This window comes from Idiotropiscis lumnitzeri, chromosome 10, assembly GCF_059441095.1.
Source record: "Idiotropiscis lumnitzeri isolate Australia: NSW breed Sydney's pygmy pipehorse chromosome 10, RoL_Ilum_1.0, whole genome shotgun sequence".
In the NCBI taxonomy this organism is placed as follows: domain Eukaryota; kingdom Metazoa; phylum Chordata; class Actinopteri; order Syngnathiformes; family Syngnathidae; genus Idiotropiscis; species Idiotropiscis lumnitzeri.
The window spans coordinates 6,454,537-6,474,407 of NC_142400.1; the positions used below are offsets into that span (position 1 = coordinate 6,454,537).

Below are 19,871 nucleotides of genomic sequence, written 5' to 3' on the forward strand. Positions count from 1 at the left end.
GGCTTTTTAGGGAGGCTGGTATGGATTAATTTTAATTTCCATTCATTTTAATTGAGAGTGATCCGTGATGGGTGCTTTAAGTAAAGAGCTTGGTCACTGATTAAATGGAAATAACGACTATTCGTACTACCACGAATATCACATTACCTCAATATTTTACCCCATTGCGAACCTTTGGAGGACATTGATATTATGGCCTAAATTGTATTTTGTGTTTTAAAAAAAACTTCTTTAAACAGATATATTTACAAAGATAATGTGTAGGGCATCTACTTTGCTACACAATGTGTCCTATATGAAAAAAAGTAGGTACACAGTTGAAAAGTCCAATTTTTCACTTTGTTGACAGGTTTGACAGCACTTCCACGTGCTCGTCTGTTTACATTTAGGCTGGAGAGTCACGTGCACACCCGGCTCGTGCTTCCATTGGCTGTGTGTTGCACCGACTCCTCCCCCAGACGCGGAAGTACCTCCAGCTGCGGGTGAAAAACTGCTAAAAAATGCCGCTTTTCGATCACTTTGCCGTGCAATTTTCATCCCAGACTACTTCAGGGGGTGTGCCGCGTCGTTTAAATCCAACCGGAACATACGGAAAGCCGTATTTCCGTGGAAAAACACCGTGAAGTACTGCCGCCGATTGAAACAAACACTGTCTGAAGGGGGGAAAGCGGAGAAAAAGCTTCGACGAGGTGGCCTATGTTTCTCCTGAATTTGCGTTTCCGTCGCGGTTAAGTCGCACCGGCTCCGGGGGTTCGCGTCACCAATATTTCCGCTCGTTTTCAAACTTTTTGAGCGCGTTTCTATACGAACCGGGAATGCGCATGCGCAGTGGCGGCGCGGTAGAACTGGCGGATATAAGGATTGGCGCCGGCGCGACAGCTGATCCACTCATTCATTCTTCCCTCTGGAGGTAAGAACGACGCTCTGATGACATCTTTTAGACAAACTTCTACACTCTTGCATTTGTGTATCGCGCTCGGTGGAATCAAAGTAATTTTCGTCGTCGTTTTGTTGTTTAACCACGCGCAAGCGATGGTTTGCGCGACAAAAAAGCGATTTAACGGAAAAAAACGGCCTCGGTTTTCCGTTTTATCCCCTAAAGTAACAAAAGGAATACATTGACATCCATTTGTTAACTTGCATGCCATATTAATGCCGCGTTCGGCACCATTTCGCACTTTTTTTAAACGACAGTTGACGCGTACGAGCACAAAAGTATCGTTGGCAAAACGCTCCAGAATCTCGTCTTCAAACGTACTATTTAACCCCTCGCCGTTGTTATTCGCGGCGTGTACGACGGAATAACACTGTCTCGTGTTAGTATTTCGACTTTTGGTTCTCACAGCCTACATAGCAATGTTGACCCAGTTAGCAAACCAGCTAACAGTAGCTAATTACAGTAGCTTCCCTCCCAAACTTGACCTCGCGTTAAAACACGCCTAACCGCTTTCAAATGGCCTCAAATGTGCTTAATATGGAAGACAAGGCTTCAATGTAGATGTTGGGGTTGTTAAAAAGGTCGACATGTTTGTGTTTGGGGGGGCTTTTTAAGCTCCTTTGTGGCCGCAGAGCAAGTCGAGGTTTGCGGGGCTCCCGCTTAACGCTGCCCGAATTGGCGCGTCTTTGCGTTTCTATTCTCGCTTAAACTTGACATTTCGTCCGTTTCCCATCGCTTAAAGTTCCTCGATAAGGATTAGAAACGTTTATTCTAACATTCCAGGCTTAAAGTCTGCGTTTATGGAGTGTATTTTTTGAGTTTTTTTTGTTTGGAAGCGAGGGAACAACAGCCCCCCCTCGTCTTTCTCAATGCACTCAATCTGTCTCATATTCATTTTTTTATGATTAAATCCCCCATTTTGTTTAGTTTAAAGCGCATGTGTGTATCTTATGGTTTTTGAATTTGTGCCTTTTTGTATTTACTTGTGTAGCGATGTAATTGGAACGACCAGTAATGTTCAATCCAAGTGGACTAAGTCTTTATAAGCTTTTGTATTAGTGTCATGGGTTTGTACACCTCAGTATTTGTCATTCGAGTCGAGCATGACACAATGATTTAATATAAAATAACGAATACAAGAGTCAGAATGACTACAAGTAATGTGGAATGATTTTATATATAGAATTGATGTAAAAATAATGAATGTAGGAGTCACAGTCAGACTCTTATCGTTCTTTTTTTTTTTTTTACGACAATTGTCAACTCAGATGGCAAATGCAAGTCAGCAAATGTGTGAAAACATTTGGACAAAAGCATATAAGTATTAGTACACTTTTATTCCACACGACTTTGACATACCAGTAATTGTAATACAGTAGTATTGACAAAAATCCAACAAATTTAAAATCCTTCATTTTGTACTTTCAATTTGTACCTTTTTGTCATTAGTAGTGTAATGGAACCTCATGTGTATATAGTATTGGGCTTTCTAAGCGTTCCACTGACTTTTTTTTTTTTAAAGACCTTTGTTGACTTATAATTGCCACTTGTGAGTCAAACACGACATCATGGGTCTTTAGCGCATTGGTGACGGTCAGCCGCAGCGGCTCCAGAATGTGACTTCATCTCGAGACCTCCATCTATTTGATGTATACACTGACATTTTATGTCTCGTTTGCAGAAGCACAAGCACGGTCACCACAACCATGTCCAGACGCAGGTGAGCACCCGATTCTGCCGTTTGTGTGGTGAGGGGTGAGAGAAGGGGTGGGGGTTCTTCAGGAGAGAGAGAGAGGGCACGGGTGTTCTCCCTCCCGCCGCCCTCTGTGTGGTGGGATTAGGGTGGGCCGGGTGGGGCAAGACCATTATCACATTATGTAAATGTTTCTCTGAGTCAGTCAAGGCAAGTCATCTGTAAGGCTGATGACTTTTCGTACCATATATTGTTGTGATTCATCTTATTACATTGTAATGCCAGTTTCTCGTCTGGCGTATGTTCCAAGAGCATATAGCATAAGAATAAAAAGACCATATCATTTTTTTTTCAGTAGTATTACCCCCCCCCCCGTTCACTTTAAAAACAAATTAAATTTGCGAAACACCATTGAGGTGCTAATAGGAACTAATTATAAACGGCTCCTTTACCACACATAGCAGTAGCACACACAAGTGGATAATAAAACACTCATACACATACAGTATGTGGCAACCCGGACTATTAATGTGGGGTATCATCTCTTGTTATTAATTGTGTGATTGAAAATGGATGATGATAATCTTGACGGTCATGTGTCTCCTTAGTGGTCGCTTCACCCTTCAAGCCAGAGACTCAAACACGCCCGAACCAGCCATCAGAGCGCCACTGAGGAAAAGGAAGTGCGAGGTTAGTTGACACGTCTTGTGCTTGAAACGCATTTACTTATATGGTAACAAATTACATTACGGAGCCGTTCTGAATGTTTTTTTTTTTTTGTTTATTTCATCAACAGTTCAAATAAATTGCTATATGACACCATATGGAAAGTGCTTTGTTACAGCTCCAGCTGTTGTGGAATGCGCTATATAAATAAAGTTGTATTGTATAAGTGAGCAATGGTATATTCCGCCCTAATAATGATGCCATTGACAGACTTATCTTAATTATTTTATTTTCAAGGGACTCTAGGATGCTTAAAATGTAAAAGATTTAACAAGTTTCTCTCGACTCCCTCTACTATTTTAAAACATCCGAACAAATCTAGGCAATTTTTGTTATGGCGTCTCCAAGACTCAATTTGTGTCCAGCCTGAACCCGCGGACATTAAAGTGCGCTAATGCTGCAGCTGTGCTAACTTTTGGTTTTCGACGTGGTAGCGCTTCGGTTTTGCTCACTTAGAGATCTTGAGCCAGCCTCACGCCAAAGTCATGGGTGCAGAATCTGTGTGAGTATGGGATTATGAAAATTAGCCACAAAGTTGCATCACTATCTGGTAATATTGAGGAAAGCGCACTCAGACTTATTTAGAATCTGTAAAAAAAAAAAAAAAAAAAAGTAGAACTATTAGTATAGAGGCTTTTAAAAAGTCATTTTTTTGCATAGTATGTCCCATTTCAGACCAGAAAGGAGTTAATATATCCGTGTGTCAGTTTGTGTGACTTTTCTGCATGTGTCTATGCAGCAGCCTTCCAAGAAGAGTCAACCTGCTGCCAAGAAACAAAGCTGCTATGAAATTCAGGTTTGTGGCTTTTATTTGCACGTCATTAGCTCACAGATTGTGTGGTGAAAGGAGATGACTCTCTCTTTCTTGTTTGCCTTCATTAATCTAATTGTATTGACACACCTATTCGCTAGTCTATTACACAAGCGCCTTAGTCATTTTTAACTCGCCATCGCAATATCGATACCAAAAAAAATTATCATTGTGCCTCCAACAAATTTTTTTTTTTTGTTTGTCTGTGTGGATTTTTAGTAACCGTATCATGGTAATCCGCAAAGGTGGAACAGAGGCAATTGAACTCTTGTTTGTTAATATTTTTTCTTGTTTTCCAAAAACATTGAAAAATGGATTCATATTTTGTAAAAATAGCACCCACACATCTGGACTGACCAATAGGATAGCTTTTTGAAAAAAGTAAAGTCAGCCATTTTTTTTATATTTCTGATCTTTTCATGGCGGCCATGTGTGTTGACTTTGGATATTATTTTTTTCGGCGGCGTAGACGTGTTGGTCAGAGGACGGACCGAGCCCGTGCGTCCTCATCGAGACGCCGCACAAAGAACTAGAACCTGCTGACCCGTCCAGCTTCAAGCAGTATCGCTTCAGGAACCTCTTCATCAAGGCCTCGCCCCTACCTTGCCTCAGGTAACCGCCTTTCAATGCCACTCTAAGATGGCCGCCTTAAATTGCGCCGAGCACAGCATTTACTATATGCCGGGGCTTGTCGTCACAGTTGGGCCAGCTCGGACGACGTGTGGATCAAGATGCTCAACAAGGAGCTCAAGTATGTTCACGACAAGAATTATATGCAGAGACACTGCAAACTGCAGCCCAGCATGAGGGCCATCCTCCTCGACTGGCTGTTGGAGGTTAGAACAACATACACGTTAACATGCGCATTATATTTTGATTCTTTTTTTTTTTCTATCTTTTTTAAAAAATTTAAAAAAAAATGTATTTCATTTTATTTTTTTCTTAGGTAAGCGAAGTGTACTGCCTCCACCGACAGACGGCGTACTTGGCGCAGGATTTCTTTGACCGCTTCATGCTGACTCAGGAGGACATCAACAAGGACTACCTGCAGCTCATCGGCATCACCGCGCTATTCATCGCCTCCAAGATCGAGGTCAGGGGTTACCTTCCGCATTGAGTGCACTTAGCTAAAAGTAAACGTATTCATTTGACTCCTGTGCTTAATACGACTATACTACTATATTTTTTAATCTACTATTTTTAGTTTTACCAAGTACAAAAGGAAAAATGTTTTTTTTTCTTTTTATCTATCATTAGATAAGCTATTTAATGTTTAATGCCTATCATGCATGGGTGAAAATGTACAAAAATAATTTTGATTTAAATAAGAAATAAAATTTTATATTTAAATTTTTAATTACTACATATACAAATTAGTTTTTTTAATTATATTTAAATTAAAATAAACTAAATATATTAATATTTCATGAAATTCTAATTAGAATGACACCTTTTTATTTTTTCAATATATATATATATATATATATATATATATATTTTTTTTTTTTTTAATTTAACAAATTTTTTTATTTTCAATTTAAATACCCATTCTATGGATATTATCAAACTTTTAAAAGCGGGGAAAATAAAATTAAGTGTAGAAAAATACTGTGTGTGTGTGTGTGTGTGTGTGTTTTAATAACTTTGACTACGACCTTAAATTTGCATCACCGCCCAATTGGATAAATGATGTATGGGCATTACAAACACAAAATTTAAAAAAAGAAATAGAAACTTTTAAAAACATTGATTATCAGCGCCACGTGAATTTTTTATTATTATTATTTTTATAAAATCAATCACTTTGTACGTACTTGTCCATTTTCCAAGATTTTTGTATTGACAATTTGAGGGTCCATTTTTGAAAATGTCTCACATGAATGTCCTTTACTGCAGGAGATCTACCCTCCCAAAATTTGCGAGTTTGCCTACGTGACGGCTGGCGCGTGCGAAGTGTGGGACATCCAGCGCACAGAGCTTCACATCCTCAAGGTGGCGCCCAGCATTCTTAACTACATTCCAGAGACCTGTTGAATTATTATTATTTTTTTTAAATGTTCTATTTATTTATTTAAATTCTTGTAGGCATTAGACTGGAATCTTTGTCCGGAGACGCCCATCTCTTGGCTGAAGCTCTACGCTCAGGTGGAGGCCCAGAAGGAGGATGAAAACTTCCTGGTGCCACAGTTCTCGCAGGAAACATACATCCAGATCACGCAGGTAACGACTTGCTGTTTGCTCACATACAACACATACAAGCACATCAAAACCATTCCGAAAAAAAGGTTTGTGTCTTGTTTTGATACAAATTCATCAAAGAGGTTTTACGTGTGTGAAATTAAAAAAAGATCAATTCATCCGTATAATGAATGTCCCAGTGCCTGACTATTCTGGACTGAGATTTCTATTCACTTGTTTTATACTTTTAATACACTAATTTCTTTTCTGTTCTGAAGCTGTTATTACTTTTTTTTTTTTTTAAATGTGATTTTGTTCTCACAGCTGTTGGACTTGTGCATGATGGATATCCACTCATTGGACTTCAGCTACAGCGTCCTTGCCGCCGCTGCCTTCTGCCACTTCTCCACCTTCGACATCGTCAACAAAGTTTCCGGTGGGTTCCACAGATAGATCACTGAGATGCTGCTAACAGTTGACATGCTAACCGGAGTAAAGAAACTAGTTGAGGCCGTTCGATAAGCGTCTGTGTGTTTTTAATTCATCAGGCCTGACATGGGAAAGCGTGTCCGAGTGCGTGCGGTGGATGAGCCCCTTCATGGACACGCTGCGCTCGGAGGCCAAACCTGAGCTCAAGACTTTCGCCAGAGTGAAGACCGAAGACCGACACAACATCCAGACGCACGTCACTTACTTGGACTTCCTGGTGAGCCGCCATTTATTTATTTAGTCCTCCACTTTATTTATGAAGAAATCGATTCTACTTCCTGTCTATTTGTAATAACCAAAAAATGGCTCCAAACAAACTGAAAGTGGAAATCTGACAATACTTGAGGGTTAAAGTGTTAGTTATTTATTATTATTTCTTTAACCACAAATAAAGTTAAATATATTAATCATTGTTCTCCGATTTATGCCTCTCGCAGAGAAAAGCTCAAGAGCGCCAGACTCAGGACGCCGCCAACTGCCCATTATCGCCAGTGGTTGCTGTGGCAACTGTCTTGACTCCGCCCAGCAGTACGGAGAAAGCGGCTAATCACTGAGCAGGGGAGGGACCTCAGCGGACTTTTTTGCAGCCCCCCCAAAAAAAGAACAAGTTTAATTTAAACACACAAAAGGAGATTTTTGTGCAAGACTTCCTGGTGCTCCTTCACTTGGTGGCGAGGGAAATGCAGCTCTGTGGTCACAGTGGCAACCACCTGTTTTTTGTTTTTTATGTTCATCCTGACTGTTTCATTCCTGAAAACTTGACCTGAGCCATCGCCGCCACTTGCGCGCTGTCATGAACTCATATTTATTGAATTTAACCACAAAAAAAAAAAAAAAAAACATGAATGGGAATCTCGAGAGCTATTTATGACTATATGTCCTCATTTGTGCCTTGAGATGCTCAAACATATATTTTGTTTGTGTATATAGTTCCACTTTTTTGGAATGTTCTTTTACAGAATGTTGTAATCTTTTAAATAAAATTAACAAACTCAGTGTTACTATGCATTGAATTGTTGCTTTTAGTTCCAGAAAATACAAACGCCTTGAATAAAAAGTCTATGGAACCTCAGGTGGTCATACTTTGTGTGGTGCAGGTAGAACTTTTGGAAAAAGACTGCAGTATTCAACAAACAGAATATAGATGTGCGTGTGTGTATGTATATTTTTTTAGAGGAAAATGTGTAGAATCAGTTTGCCCTTATTTTTTTCATTTGCTATTCGCACTTTATACTTCATTTCCCTCATGACATTAGATTGATAAGTATCTTAATACACTGTCAATTACTTCCACGCCTCAATTTTATTGTTGCACTACCAAATGTGTTCGCAAGATGGCACTATATAGTCACACACATCTCTATCTCTATATATATATAATATATTTATATATAATATATTTATATATATATAATATATATATATATATATATATATATATAATTTAATAATGTATCATAATTTTGCAACCTTTTAAGTAAATAATTAAAAAAAAAAGTTAATCATCTGCGTAAATAAAGCAAAAAGATAATACTCAGGGAAAAAGTTTTTATTAAAATTCATGTACAAAAGGAAATATTCTGTTTCAGGTAGTTATAAAATGTCCATATTTACATTGTATCATACAATTCAAATAAGCAACAAACACTCGAGACTTTTTCAATTGAAAGAATACGCACACATACTTCAGGTGCATAGTTTACAAGGAAAATGAGTTTTAGCTTTAAACTTAATTAAAAACTGGGAAATAGGTTCTCACCCAAAATCACCTCATGGAAAATGTATTCTTTAGTTTTCAGATGAAAATAGTTTCCTTTGTTATTATTTAGTTAAGATTGTTTCTGCCCTGTGAACATAAACAATAAAGATGGCGGCTGGTGTCCAGTTTGTATCCAGCCTCCCAGTTTTGGAGCACTTTTGGGAAAAGCGTCGTAATGTCCAGAAATGAGAAGGAGCCGAGAATGTCAGGTGGCCCCCTAGTGGCTGGGAGGCCGACGCGCGGAGGTCCCGTAGGAGATTGTCACCTGCGGGCGATCGTACATGTCGCTCAACGTCTGGAATTTGGGTCCCCAGCGCGACAGCCGCTCATGTGTCGTCTCCCCTTCGTCGTCCTCCTCTTCCTCGTCGGCGTACCCCAAAGAGCTGAGGCTTCCTACTGGGGTTCCGGATCCTTCCTCCCGCCACCTGTGGAAGACGTCTTCAGGGAGTGCGTCCTCATCGTGGTCCGCCTCCCACACGATGCGAGACACGTAGCTCTTGAAGTCCATGTGGGAGCGCGACGATGAAGGCGGGGGTGGGGGATGCGTGTGAAGGTGAGGCTGCGGGATGCTGAGGTAGGGCGCGCAGGCGACGCCGGGGGGGCGCACCTCCTCCTGTGAGCCTGGAGACGATTTGATGAGTGGGGCCGTGGTGCACGAAGACGACTGAGACAGACTGGAACGCAGAGGACGCTTCAGCTCCGTCATGTCATAGCCCTTCTGCGAAAAAGAGACACACGTGCAACACAAGTCAATAAAAACATGTAGGTAGGGTTTCAAGTTAAGATTTCAAACTTGAGTTATGGTATCAAACTAGAAGTAGGGTTTTGAATGTAGTACTTGGATTTCAAGTCGGGGTTTCAGACTTGAGTCAGTGTTTCAAATTTGGGTTTAAACTTCACGATTTTGAAACCCTAATTTAAGAATTAGGGTTTCAAAACATTAATTTAAAGATTAGGGTTTCAAAACAAGATTTAAAGATTAGGGTTTCAAATTAGGTTTAGGGTTTTAATGTAGGGTTAAGGTTTCAAATAATAAAATAATTTAAGGTAAGGTATTCAAATTATGGTTTCAAACTTGGGTTAGGGCTTGGAATTAGGGTTCATAATTAGGGTTAGGATTTCAAATTTGAGTAGGGGTTCAAATTTGGGTGACAAACTATTGTAGGATTAGCGTTCGGGTTTTAAAGTAAGTTTGGGGTTTCAAGTCAAGCTTTCCACAGCGGGTTAGAGCTTCAAATTAGGGTTTAAAATTAGGGTTAGCATTTCAAATTACGAGTAGGGTTTCAAGTTAGAATTTCACACCTGGGTTCCTGTTTCAAATTATGAGTTAAATTTCAAATTCAATGAATTTTAACGATGATAAATTAATTTGAAACCTTACTTTTACGAGGATTACAAATTAAGGTTTTAAACTTGCGTTCGTGTTTCAAATTAGCGTTTCAAAGTAGGTTAAGGGTTACCAATTAGTTTTTTTTTTTAAATTAATGTTATGCTGGTGTAATGACCAAGAACTAAAAGTCCCTGGAACCTTTGGGTGGAAACACAGCTAGGCGGGAGTTCAGGAAGCAAGTTTTGGGTTGCTGGAGATTGCCTACCTGATCCTGCTCGCCGCCGCCTTCCTCGTTGTAGTTGAGGATGTTTTCGCGGACGTCCTCCCAACTCTGGTGCTCGGCCGGGATGTGGTAGACGCCGCGCTTGCGGAACTTGTTGCGGCTGCCCTTCTGGTTCCACACCGTCACCGCCACCAGCACGGCTACGCACACGTGAAAGACTCAGATCACGGCTGGACAAATTTTGGACTCAAGGGGTCACATTTTGAAATTGTCCCCAAAATTGTAATTTAATTAATAATCAACCAAAGACTTAATAATAAAAAAAAAAGACTCCATTAAGATTTCAACTGACCAAAGAAGACGAGCAGACACATGCTGATGGCCAGGATGGAGCTGGGGCTGAGGGCGGCCAGCCGGTGTCCTTGGTACTGGCCCAGCTCACAGCGTTGCCCGCGGAAACCCTCGTGGCAGCGGCACCGGAAGCCGTCGGCCGACAGTGGCTGGCACACGCCGCCGTTGCGACACGAGGCGGGAACGCACGGCGACGGCACGCAGCGCTCGGCGCCCAACTCGTCCGTCAGTGTCACCTGACCGCCGGGGCACCTGAGAGAACGTGAGAAACGCGGCGGTCAAAAGTAGTCTTTAATGCCTGCTTTCATCTCGCTGCTCTGCGAAATTCAAAAGCTCAGCTCCTTGCAGGGGATAAAGAATATACACCAGTACTGTCATATTGAATGTTACTGCTTCTTTAGCTCAAAGGGAAATATTTCAAACTATGTGCTAGCATTAGCATCAGTATAGTTGATTAAAGGTCAAGCCGGGTACCTGCACTGGTGTTTCCTCCACAAGTCGACACAGCGCAGCGGGTCGGGGCAGGGTTGTGCCCGGCAGGCGTCGCTAAAGCAGCCCAATGTGACGCCGCGCTTCTCCAGCACACTCACCAGCTCACCACCGCTTTGCCCATCAAGAGGGAGCACTCGGCCGTTAAAACGAACGTCTCGCATGCAACCTAAACACAAGACACACTTATATAATTCTGTTGCCAACACACTCAGTAACCCGCACAAAATGTCATAATAAATAAACCCGTCCGGGTCCGGGTTAGGGTTAGGGTTAGGGTCAGGGTCAGGGTCAGGGTCAGGGTTAGGGTTAGGGATGGGTTAGGGTTCGGGTTTAGGGTTTAGGGTCAGGAAATGCCATCAGCAGGCTAACCAAAATTAGCACAGTTGTTGCAGTGATAACAACTTCAACTAACTTCTACTTTTACAGATGGTGCAGCAACACATAGGTTGTTGTATACATCAAAAGATGATCAAATATTGCATATTTAAACAACAAAATGTTCCACCAAACCATACAGTACAATTTCATAGAACGTCCACAATCTTAATGCTAATACATTTTTTGAAACACCACTGTCAAGTTAAAATAAATTAGCATATATATTATAGTAATTATAATGTTCACCCAAACCATAATATTATAGCTAACAAACATCTGCGAGATTAATGCGAGAAAAAAATGTGCAATGCCAGTGACCGGCAAACGGTAGTTAGCCGTCGATGTTACAGTAATATTAAACTTTACACACACAGAGCACCAATCCATTCTTGTCTCACCCTGAAAGTCGCCGTCTTCTTCCCCGTGGGGTCCCCGCCCCACCGTGACGCTTGCCGGGTCCACTACCAGCTCCCGCCGGTTCCCCAATCGGGCCTGGATCTCCCGCGAGCCGCCACCCTGCTCCAGCCGGAGGACGAACAGGTTGTCGTGACGATTGAGGCCCACCAGCACCCACTGGCCCACATCCACTCGCTGGCCCGGGAGCCGCATGGCGTGTGCCCCGTCGCCCAGGTCGGCCCGGACCGACAGGTGCCCCTCCGCGATCTGGGCAAGAGGATGACATCGTCGTCAGAGTTTCACTTCCAGCATTATTTTCATTTTACAGTAAATACTCTTGGTACCTCCAACACAATGTACTCGTCGGCTTCCCGGGACGTCACGGAGAGCAAGGTGCCCGAGGTGGCGCGGGTGCGCAGGAGCAGTTGGATGTCGGTGCGTCGGTTGGTGTTGCCCCCACCTCGAAGATGGAACCTCAGCACGCTGTTGGAGTCCAAAGAAAACTCCGGAACCACTGAAGGGTAAAACAAACCACGAGGAACTTTGATTTCGACACACACAAACAGAAAAGGGATACAGTTTTCCCACCCACAAAAATTTACAACTGCTTTTAGTTGCCAAAAGTTTGCAGAAAAACTACTTTTCAACGATCTGTCTAAAAAAAAGCTACTCCCTTTACTTCAACAGACATACCACAAGATGGCACCAAAGCACTACATTTATATGAGATGGGCACCAACTCAAACACACGCAAAATCACACTGTACGTTAACACAATGAAAACACACAATAAGACGCCAAAACACACACATACACAACTCAAACACACTTCACACAAATGGACACACAAAACACAACATAAACACAAGATACAGACTCTCACACACCCCCACACACACACACGCACACACACACACGTACACACTCACTCGCATCACACTTGTGCCCGCTGTGTCCCGGGTGACAATCGCAGCTGAAGGATCCCCAGTCGGCGAGGCAGGAGGCGCGGGCCCCGCAGGAGGGCCCGGCCGCCGTCAAACACACGCCGTCCGTCGCCCTGCACCCCGGGGTGCTGTCCACGCTCTCGCCGGGTCGCGCGAGGTCGTACACCTGAGTGACAACCACACACACGCACACACACAAAGTGTGAATCATCAAAACTTCATTTTGACAGTTGATTCCATCTCGATTTATTTTGTGCACTCGTACCTGAGTGTCAACCAGCAGGTTGCGGATGCAGCCGCTGAAACTTGCGTAACGTGGTTGAGGTGACGTCTGCTTGACGCCACCCAGCTGGAGAGGCTGATACACGTTTAAATAACTGCAAAAGAGGAATAAGAGAACGAAGGGATCAGCAATGGACGGTTGGATGGCAACAGTCGGTGTCGTTTCTTGTGGTCGTCACCTCTCATTTCCTGGCGTTTGTCCGGCCACCCTGCAGCCGGACTCGTCCGCCTCCCGGGAATCACCGCCACCGCCCCCCTCCGGCTCGCTCACCGGCGCCCCGGCGCACTGATCCAGAACCAGCTGCACGGCCTAAACGACACGCATTAATCATTATTAGCAGTAAGCGGAAGTCACCAGGTGCTAAGAGTTTGTTACTCAAGTTGATTTTTTTTTTTTTTTTACTCAAGATGAGTATTTATATTACTGACATATTTTTTTATTTGATTTCCTACATTTGAAAGCAGATATGTGTAATTTATATTTCTTACTTCATCAAAAATACAAAGATTGTACTTTTATTCTACCAGAGTCTATCTGCACTTCTACTTAAGTAGTAGTACTTTTGCCACCTCTCCATGTTATTGTCTTTGTAGAAGTTGATGACATAAAGAGCACGTGACTAGTTCCAACCTTGCCATCGCTGATGACGTCGAGTCGATGCCAGCGGCGGTCTGCCACGTTGGATTTGGGCGGGAGTTGCAGGGTGAGGGTTCCGGAGCCGTGATTCACGTTCAGGACCGGAACGCCATTCTTCAGCTCTGCGTGGAAATACAATTTCATGATTCCACATAGTCATTATAGAAATGCACGCTAGGGGGCAGCATCAACTTAGTCTGCAGCGTAGAAAGCGTCTGAGAAGGCTCGGAACACCAAAAGTCAAATGGACTGAAGTATCGGGACACCATCAGCCTGTTCCATTCATTAATCTGGCCCACATTTACAACAAAAAAAAGTAGTGATTAGTGAATTAGTTGTTGTTTAAAAAAAAATAATAATAAAACAATAATTTATAAAATTCTTTTTTTCCCCTCAAAATTATATGAAAAACCCCTCAAAATGACAATTTTTTAGATTTCTGCAAACGTATTAATAAAAAAGCAGTTATTTTGTGTTGAATAAGTAGTTATGTTTTCATTTATAAATGAATAAAAATAAAAAATAAATTTTTGTGCATAAATTTGAGTGATCCATTTAGATGCATTTTTTTGTACAGCTTAATACATAAATATTTTATTGTAAAATGGAATACATTAATTTTCCCCCATAATTATTTATTTTCTTTTTAACATCTCATTACATTATAGCCACACGGAAAGTCACGTCATTTACAAAAATCAATTTAATTCATTTGAAATTTTCAAAAATTATTATTATTATAATTATTATTATTATTAACACATTTTAAAAAATTCAAAGTTTAAAAAAAATCTTCATGCAGTTACAATGGGGTTTTGCGATAAGAAATTTCAGTAAAAAAATAAATGAATCCATCCGAGTATATTCTAAATGTAAACATGTTCAGAGTGTTTCATTTTTTTCTACACTTTCACACTGCCATCTTCCAAAATGGAATGCAAACTTTTTTTCCAAAACAAAAATTGCTTTAATGTTTATTAAATTTGCAAACATTTCTCCAAACTTTTTTTTTTCATTATAGAGTGTCGTGCTTAGAATTTTGATATTTTTTTTGGACAAAGTAAATGAAGCACTGCAAATACTTTCCGTCTGCGCTGTAACGTGATGGGCTTTTGTGTTTAACTGCTGTGTTAGCTGATGAATCTCATTAAAAAACAGCACGAAAGCAGCGGGTCAATTCTTCCGTGCTGCTTTCAACATCCTCATGTCCGCCATCGCTATCGAACGCCTTTAATGACAAAAGCACTCCAGTGATCAATGAGGCAGCCATATTTGATTCCCCCCCCCCATGCCGGGAAACAACGACAAGCCAGTGGGCGAGATAATTACATAAGTTTAATGGCGGCAGATTATGCAAGACGTGTCTGGGAATAGGCCAGAGGCGGCAGTGGGGTGGTGCTAATCCTATAACGCCACATCAGGACCACCGGGAGGTGACATTAACGTCCCATGATGCTCTTTGTCTGCTGACACGCCACATTGATCCGATCCATTGTTGCTGAGAACAAGAGGATCAGCATGTTTGATAAGTACAAATACAAGGTTTTAGGAACTCCAGGTAGGTAGTCCTTTTATTTGAAAATGAATGTATAAAATGTGTAAAATAAATAAATAAATAATGCAGGTGCGTAGGTGAACTGGGGGGGTGTTTCTTTGGGCAGAGAAGCGTGGCGGGGAAGTGAAGTGAGCCTACATTCAAATCTTGGCAGCAGCATCAAGACTTCAAACTCTATCATCTTCATTCAGTCATTTCCCTTCTTCCCAATCGATATACTGACTCACCGATAGAAATGAAGTCTTGGGGCTCTCCTGGTTGGGCGGTAGGTTCGAGCGGTCCGTTGTAGAGCAGCAGCCCGTCAGATGCCTCGGTCAGGAACTCCACGGAGATGTGGCTCCGGAAGCACGGCGCCAAGGGCGGGAACCAAGCGTAGCCCCGGCCGCCGAAGCTGTGCTTGGTCTGCTGACACTCGGGCCCGTCGAACATGGGTGGACACTTGCATCTGAAGTGTGGAAATACGTGATTTAATACGGCCATCTTTTTTCTATCTTACAACCGGAAGCAACTAATAACAGAGTGGCTGACCACTTCCCCAGAAAGCAGACAAACCAACTAGTTGACTTATTGACTAATCGACTAAACAACTGACTGACTGATTAACTAGCTGAATAACTACACACTGACAATTAAATGAACTAACAGAACAGTTGATTAGCTATTTCACCAGACTGACCAACCATTTAACAACATCACAAAGTAGACCAATTTATGGACTGATTGACTGATCAATTACTGTTAATAACTGACTGACGGCAAAACTGACTAACTAATGTACGCAAAAAAAAAACCTGTTACAATTGAACTACACTAACTAACTAACTGACTGACTGACTAACTAACTAACTAACTAACCAACCAACTCAATAACTAATTAGTGAGTAAATGAGTGACTGAAAACTGTTCAACTAATTCACAAATTGACTGACTGACTAACCAGCTGACCAATTAATTGCACAACTGACTAACTGATGAAAGAAAAAAAGACAGTTACAATTGAACTACATTAACTTACCAACTTACAAGCGACTCTAACTAACTAACTGCTGTACCTGACTGACAGGCTAGTTAGCGAGCTGACTAGCCAACTAATTGACTGAATGACAAAAGAAAGTGAAGTTCAAAGAGATTCACACAAATTGGATGTGCCATGTGATGTTTGACAAGAAAACACACCGAGTAAAAATGGAGACTGCAACAGAAGCTCGAGTGGCCCACTGCACACCTACCTGTATCCCAGCGGACCATCTTGGCAGGTGCCCCCGTTGAGGCAGGGGTTGCTTGGGTAGGACGAGCAAGGCAGGTGCGTGGCTTCACGTCCGCGGCAACCGCAGCGCGCCGTGGTCTTGGCCGGGAGGGAAACCAAAGACACGTTGCCAGAGCTGAGGCCCGTCGGGGTGTGACCAAAGGACACTTGAGTGGAGCATCCTCCGGAGTGAGCACAGTCCGCGTGGGGACAGTTGTCCACACCCACCTGGGAGATGGACACACCCAGCACGGCTTCCAGCTGAAAAGGACGATACCAAAAATGGTGTACTAGTTGTAATATAAGATTTTGTTTCAGGGTTAGAGTTAGATTTAATTGATTATGGTGTGGTTGTTGGCGGTCGGATTACCGACTGGGGTCGTTTAGAAACATAATGTCACAATCCAGATGCATGCGGGAGGCGTGTATCACGATGTGTACAATTTGATGTTAATCCAAATAGTTTGACCTTGGTGGAGGTCTATGATCTGCTGAGTGACAGTTTAGTGTGAGTGTGTGTACATGGATGGCTGACTCTCAGCACATTGAGTTGGGGTCAAACAAGCAGCTGCTCTCAGGCTTTTAAAGCATCTTAAGTATTCATGTACGTGTGTTCCTGTGTGCACACCGTGTGTGGGTGTGCGTCACATGGACATCCACTTAGTGGCACACACTTAAGTGTGAAACCGCTGTCCAGTATTGACCCGGAATGTGTTAAATGCCTAACATTGTATTATGTGTGCATGTGCAAACAAATCTTTCAAACATATTTTGTCCTATGTTTAACAAACTAACTAACTAAAATAAATATAGAAAACTAACTAACTGACCAAACAACAAACGGACTAGGTAACTAACCTAATTTCCCCACAAACTAACTGACTGACTAACTAACTGATCAACCAATGGCCGACCAGCAAACTAACTGACCAGGTGGATAACTAATCATTGTAAGTTAATTAGTAACTGACTGAATGACTGACAAACCTCAGTAACCACCATTTGGGGTTGAAAAACAAACACAAGTTGTTGTTTAATATGGAGATGCATTTTTAGTGAGCTAAAGTTAGATGCATAATGTGCATCAAAGTCCAAGTGATTAAAAGTAGTGATGTTGACTTGGTCACCTTTGCTTTATTGGCCGCCACATAGCCATGCAGCTTCTCGGCTTTGTAATACGGGGAGCCGTGCGCGGCGAACCAGACGCTCAGCTCCCTTCCCTGCTCTGGGTCAGCGTCTTCCATGGAGAAGACGTGGACATTCTCTGATGCCGTCTGCAGGATATCGGCCAGCGTCCGACCCAAACGGGAGAAGCGGCTCTCCTCTCCGCCTCTGGTTGAGAATAGTTCTTCTACTGTCAGGCCTGTGAGCAGAACAAAGAGCCCACTCTCAGACAACATTGAGCACCTTTTGAGAACTATATATTGTATCTTTTCTGACTGGTTTATCAAACTAACGCATTACATTAATAATTGACGAACAACATTAGAAAATACTTTATTCGCAGCCCAACTGACTAACTAACTAAGTGCCTGACCCATTAACAAACTGGCGAACTGATTTATCTAACAAATGAATTAGCTAACGGAGACACTAACTAACAACATGAATTACTAACTAGGTGACTAACTAATTACATTTATAGCTACCTTAATAACTTAATAGCCATACTGAAAAATACAATAAACACCGAACAAACTACTCAACTAATTCACAAATTGACTAACTGACTGACTAACCAGCTAACCAACTTATTGCACAACTGCCGAACTAATGTAGGCAAAAAACAGTGACAATTGAATTACATGACTAACTAATTAACTAACCAAGTAACCAACTAACTACATCTTACTGACATTACAAATTAGCTTCGTAACAGCCCAATTGAATAACTGAATAATCTGACTAACGAGGCTACTAACAACTGACTGACTAGCTGACTAACCAACTAACGGATAACCTACTTTCTGACTAAATTGTCTGTGGAACGAACTGACAGACAAACGCAAGCTACTGACTGACTCAATAACAAGTTGACTAAGTAACTATCTGACGGAGCAACTGACTGACCAACTAATGGACCAACACACGAAATAGCGTAATAAACTAATCAGTCAACTGTCTGACTACTTGGATGACTGAATAATTAAATAACTGACTGAGCAACTAACCAACCAAGTAGCTGATGAACAATTGACTCACTAACTAACCCATCCACTCTACCGACTAACTAACTGACAAGCAACCACTCCACCTACAAGAAAGCACAAGCTTTCCCGACTGCATACTTACTGCGTAGTCGGAGCGAGGCGGCGTTCATCAGCGCTTCCCGCGGAAGCTCTATCACATCCACCTGTGCCGTGGACGTGACATCCGGCCAGGCAGGATCGGACACGCGTACCTGCAGCTGGTACGAGCCAGGCGGGACCCCTTCCCTGATGCTCAGCAGGCCAGAACTATGGTTCACGCTGAACAACCTGGACAGAAAGATTAAATTAAATGTTTGGCCAGTCACATTTTACACGTAAAACTACAATATTGAGATTGGTCAAATCTGAGCGTTCAGAGGGCTCAATCACAGCTGGACCAATAAAAAAAAAAGCCCTGCATATTTCAGTCAAGATCACGAGACTGTTCAGATAATAAAATAATAAATAAAAGGAATTTGTCAAGATCAAATATATGAATGATTTATGAAATAAAAATGCTACAATTAAATGTTTGAAAAATTCATTAAAGCCATGTAAACTCAAATGAAAGGCAACGCGTTTTTTGACTACAATTCCTTTCTTTGTTTTCCAGACTTTTGAATCTGCATGCCGGTTTTAACATCCCTACAGAGTGGCGCCCCCCCACATGTGGAAAAAACATCATCAACAAAGTCTGTTATTGGCTATAAAAGCACCGTTTAGTTTAGTCATGCAAAGTTCCAAATTAAACACGATATTTTTTCCATTATGTTTTCTGCATACTTGCACAATGAAATTGTCCTTTTTTGATTACATTTTTTAATAAAAATAAATATGTAATTAATATATCAGACCACCATTATACTTTTAATCTCCATAGTTTGTGAATCCCTGGTCAGATGGCTTATATCCAAAGCTAATAAAGACCACAAATATAAATTACTTTCTTAGTGATGTAAAAACATGAAATAAAATAAATAATCTTTCTTAGCACCTTGGTTGCCCGAGCAACGGGTAAGGACGAGTTATGTCGTGGCACCTTGCCCAGACATCCTGTAGTGGTATAAAATATTAAATCTCGGCATTAAATCGAGCTTTTTTTCCACAAAGCTAAGTCACTAATGTTTCACTTCTGGGCTGTACGATATCGAGCATATTTTGTACGGGGTGGGCCAAAAGTCCATTAATGCTTTTTAAAAGAACTTACTTAACGAAGGACGGGAGTGGAGGGGGGCTTGGTGGCAGGGAGGATGTG

At 41.8% G+C, this 19,871-nt stretch overlaps 2 protein-coding genes across 2 annotated transcripts in view; one reads left to right on the forward strand and one right to left on the reverse strand.

The window, feature by feature from the left end:
• The first annotated feature begins 557 nt into the window (after positions 1-557).
• On the forward strand, positions 558-7,906 carry ccne2 (cyclin E2). The gene is made up of 12 exons (XM_088306742.1): positions 558-910; positions 2,619-2,657; positions 3,239-3,320; positions 4,096-4,152; positions 4,637-4,779; positions 4,868-5,003; positions 5,114-5,260; positions 6,064-6,159; positions 6,253-6,387; positions 6,670-6,781; positions 6,894-7,051; positions 7,272-7,906. The coding sequence occupies exons 1-12, from the start codon at positions 816-818 to the stop codon at positions 7,386-7,388; spliced, it is 1,317 nt and encodes a 438-aa protein (XP_088162868.1). The 5' UTR covers positions 558-815; the 3' UTR covers positions 7,389-7,906.
• Positions 7,907-8,395: 489 nt separating this feature from the next.
• The window catches only part of LOC148328850 (neural-cadherin), a 77,609-nt gene continuing 66,133 nt past the window's right edge, over positions 8,396-19,871 (reverse strand). The window contains exons 21-34 of the mRNA XM_088307087.1: positions 18,720-18,904; positions 17,555-17,790; positions 16,411-16,688; positions 15,409-15,626; positions 13,621-13,748; positions 13,169-13,299; positions 12,973-13,084; positions 12,693-12,873; positions 12,108-12,277; positions 11,766-12,030; positions 10,972-11,155; positions 10,499-10,749; positions 10,189-10,346; positions 8,396-9,311 (exon numbers count right to left, since the gene is read on the reverse strand). Of these exons, the coding sequence (XP_088163213.1) occupies positions 8,811-9,311; positions 10,189-10,346; positions 10,499-10,749; positions 10,972-11,155; positions 11,766-12,030; positions 12,108-12,277; positions 12,693-12,873; positions 12,973-13,084; positions 13,169-13,299; positions 13,621-13,748; positions 15,409-15,626; positions 16,411-16,688; positions 17,555-17,790; positions 18,720-18,904 (2,998 nt within the window). The 3' untranslated portion in view covers positions 8,396-8,810. The remainder of the gene's footprint in view (positions 9,312-10,188; positions 10,347-10,498; positions 10,750-10,971; positions 11,156-11,765; positions 12,031-12,107; positions 12,278-12,692; positions 12,874-12,972; positions 13,085-13,168; positions 13,300-13,620; positions 13,749-15,408; positions 15,627-16,410; positions 16,689-17,554; positions 17,791-18,719; positions 18,905-19,871) is intronic.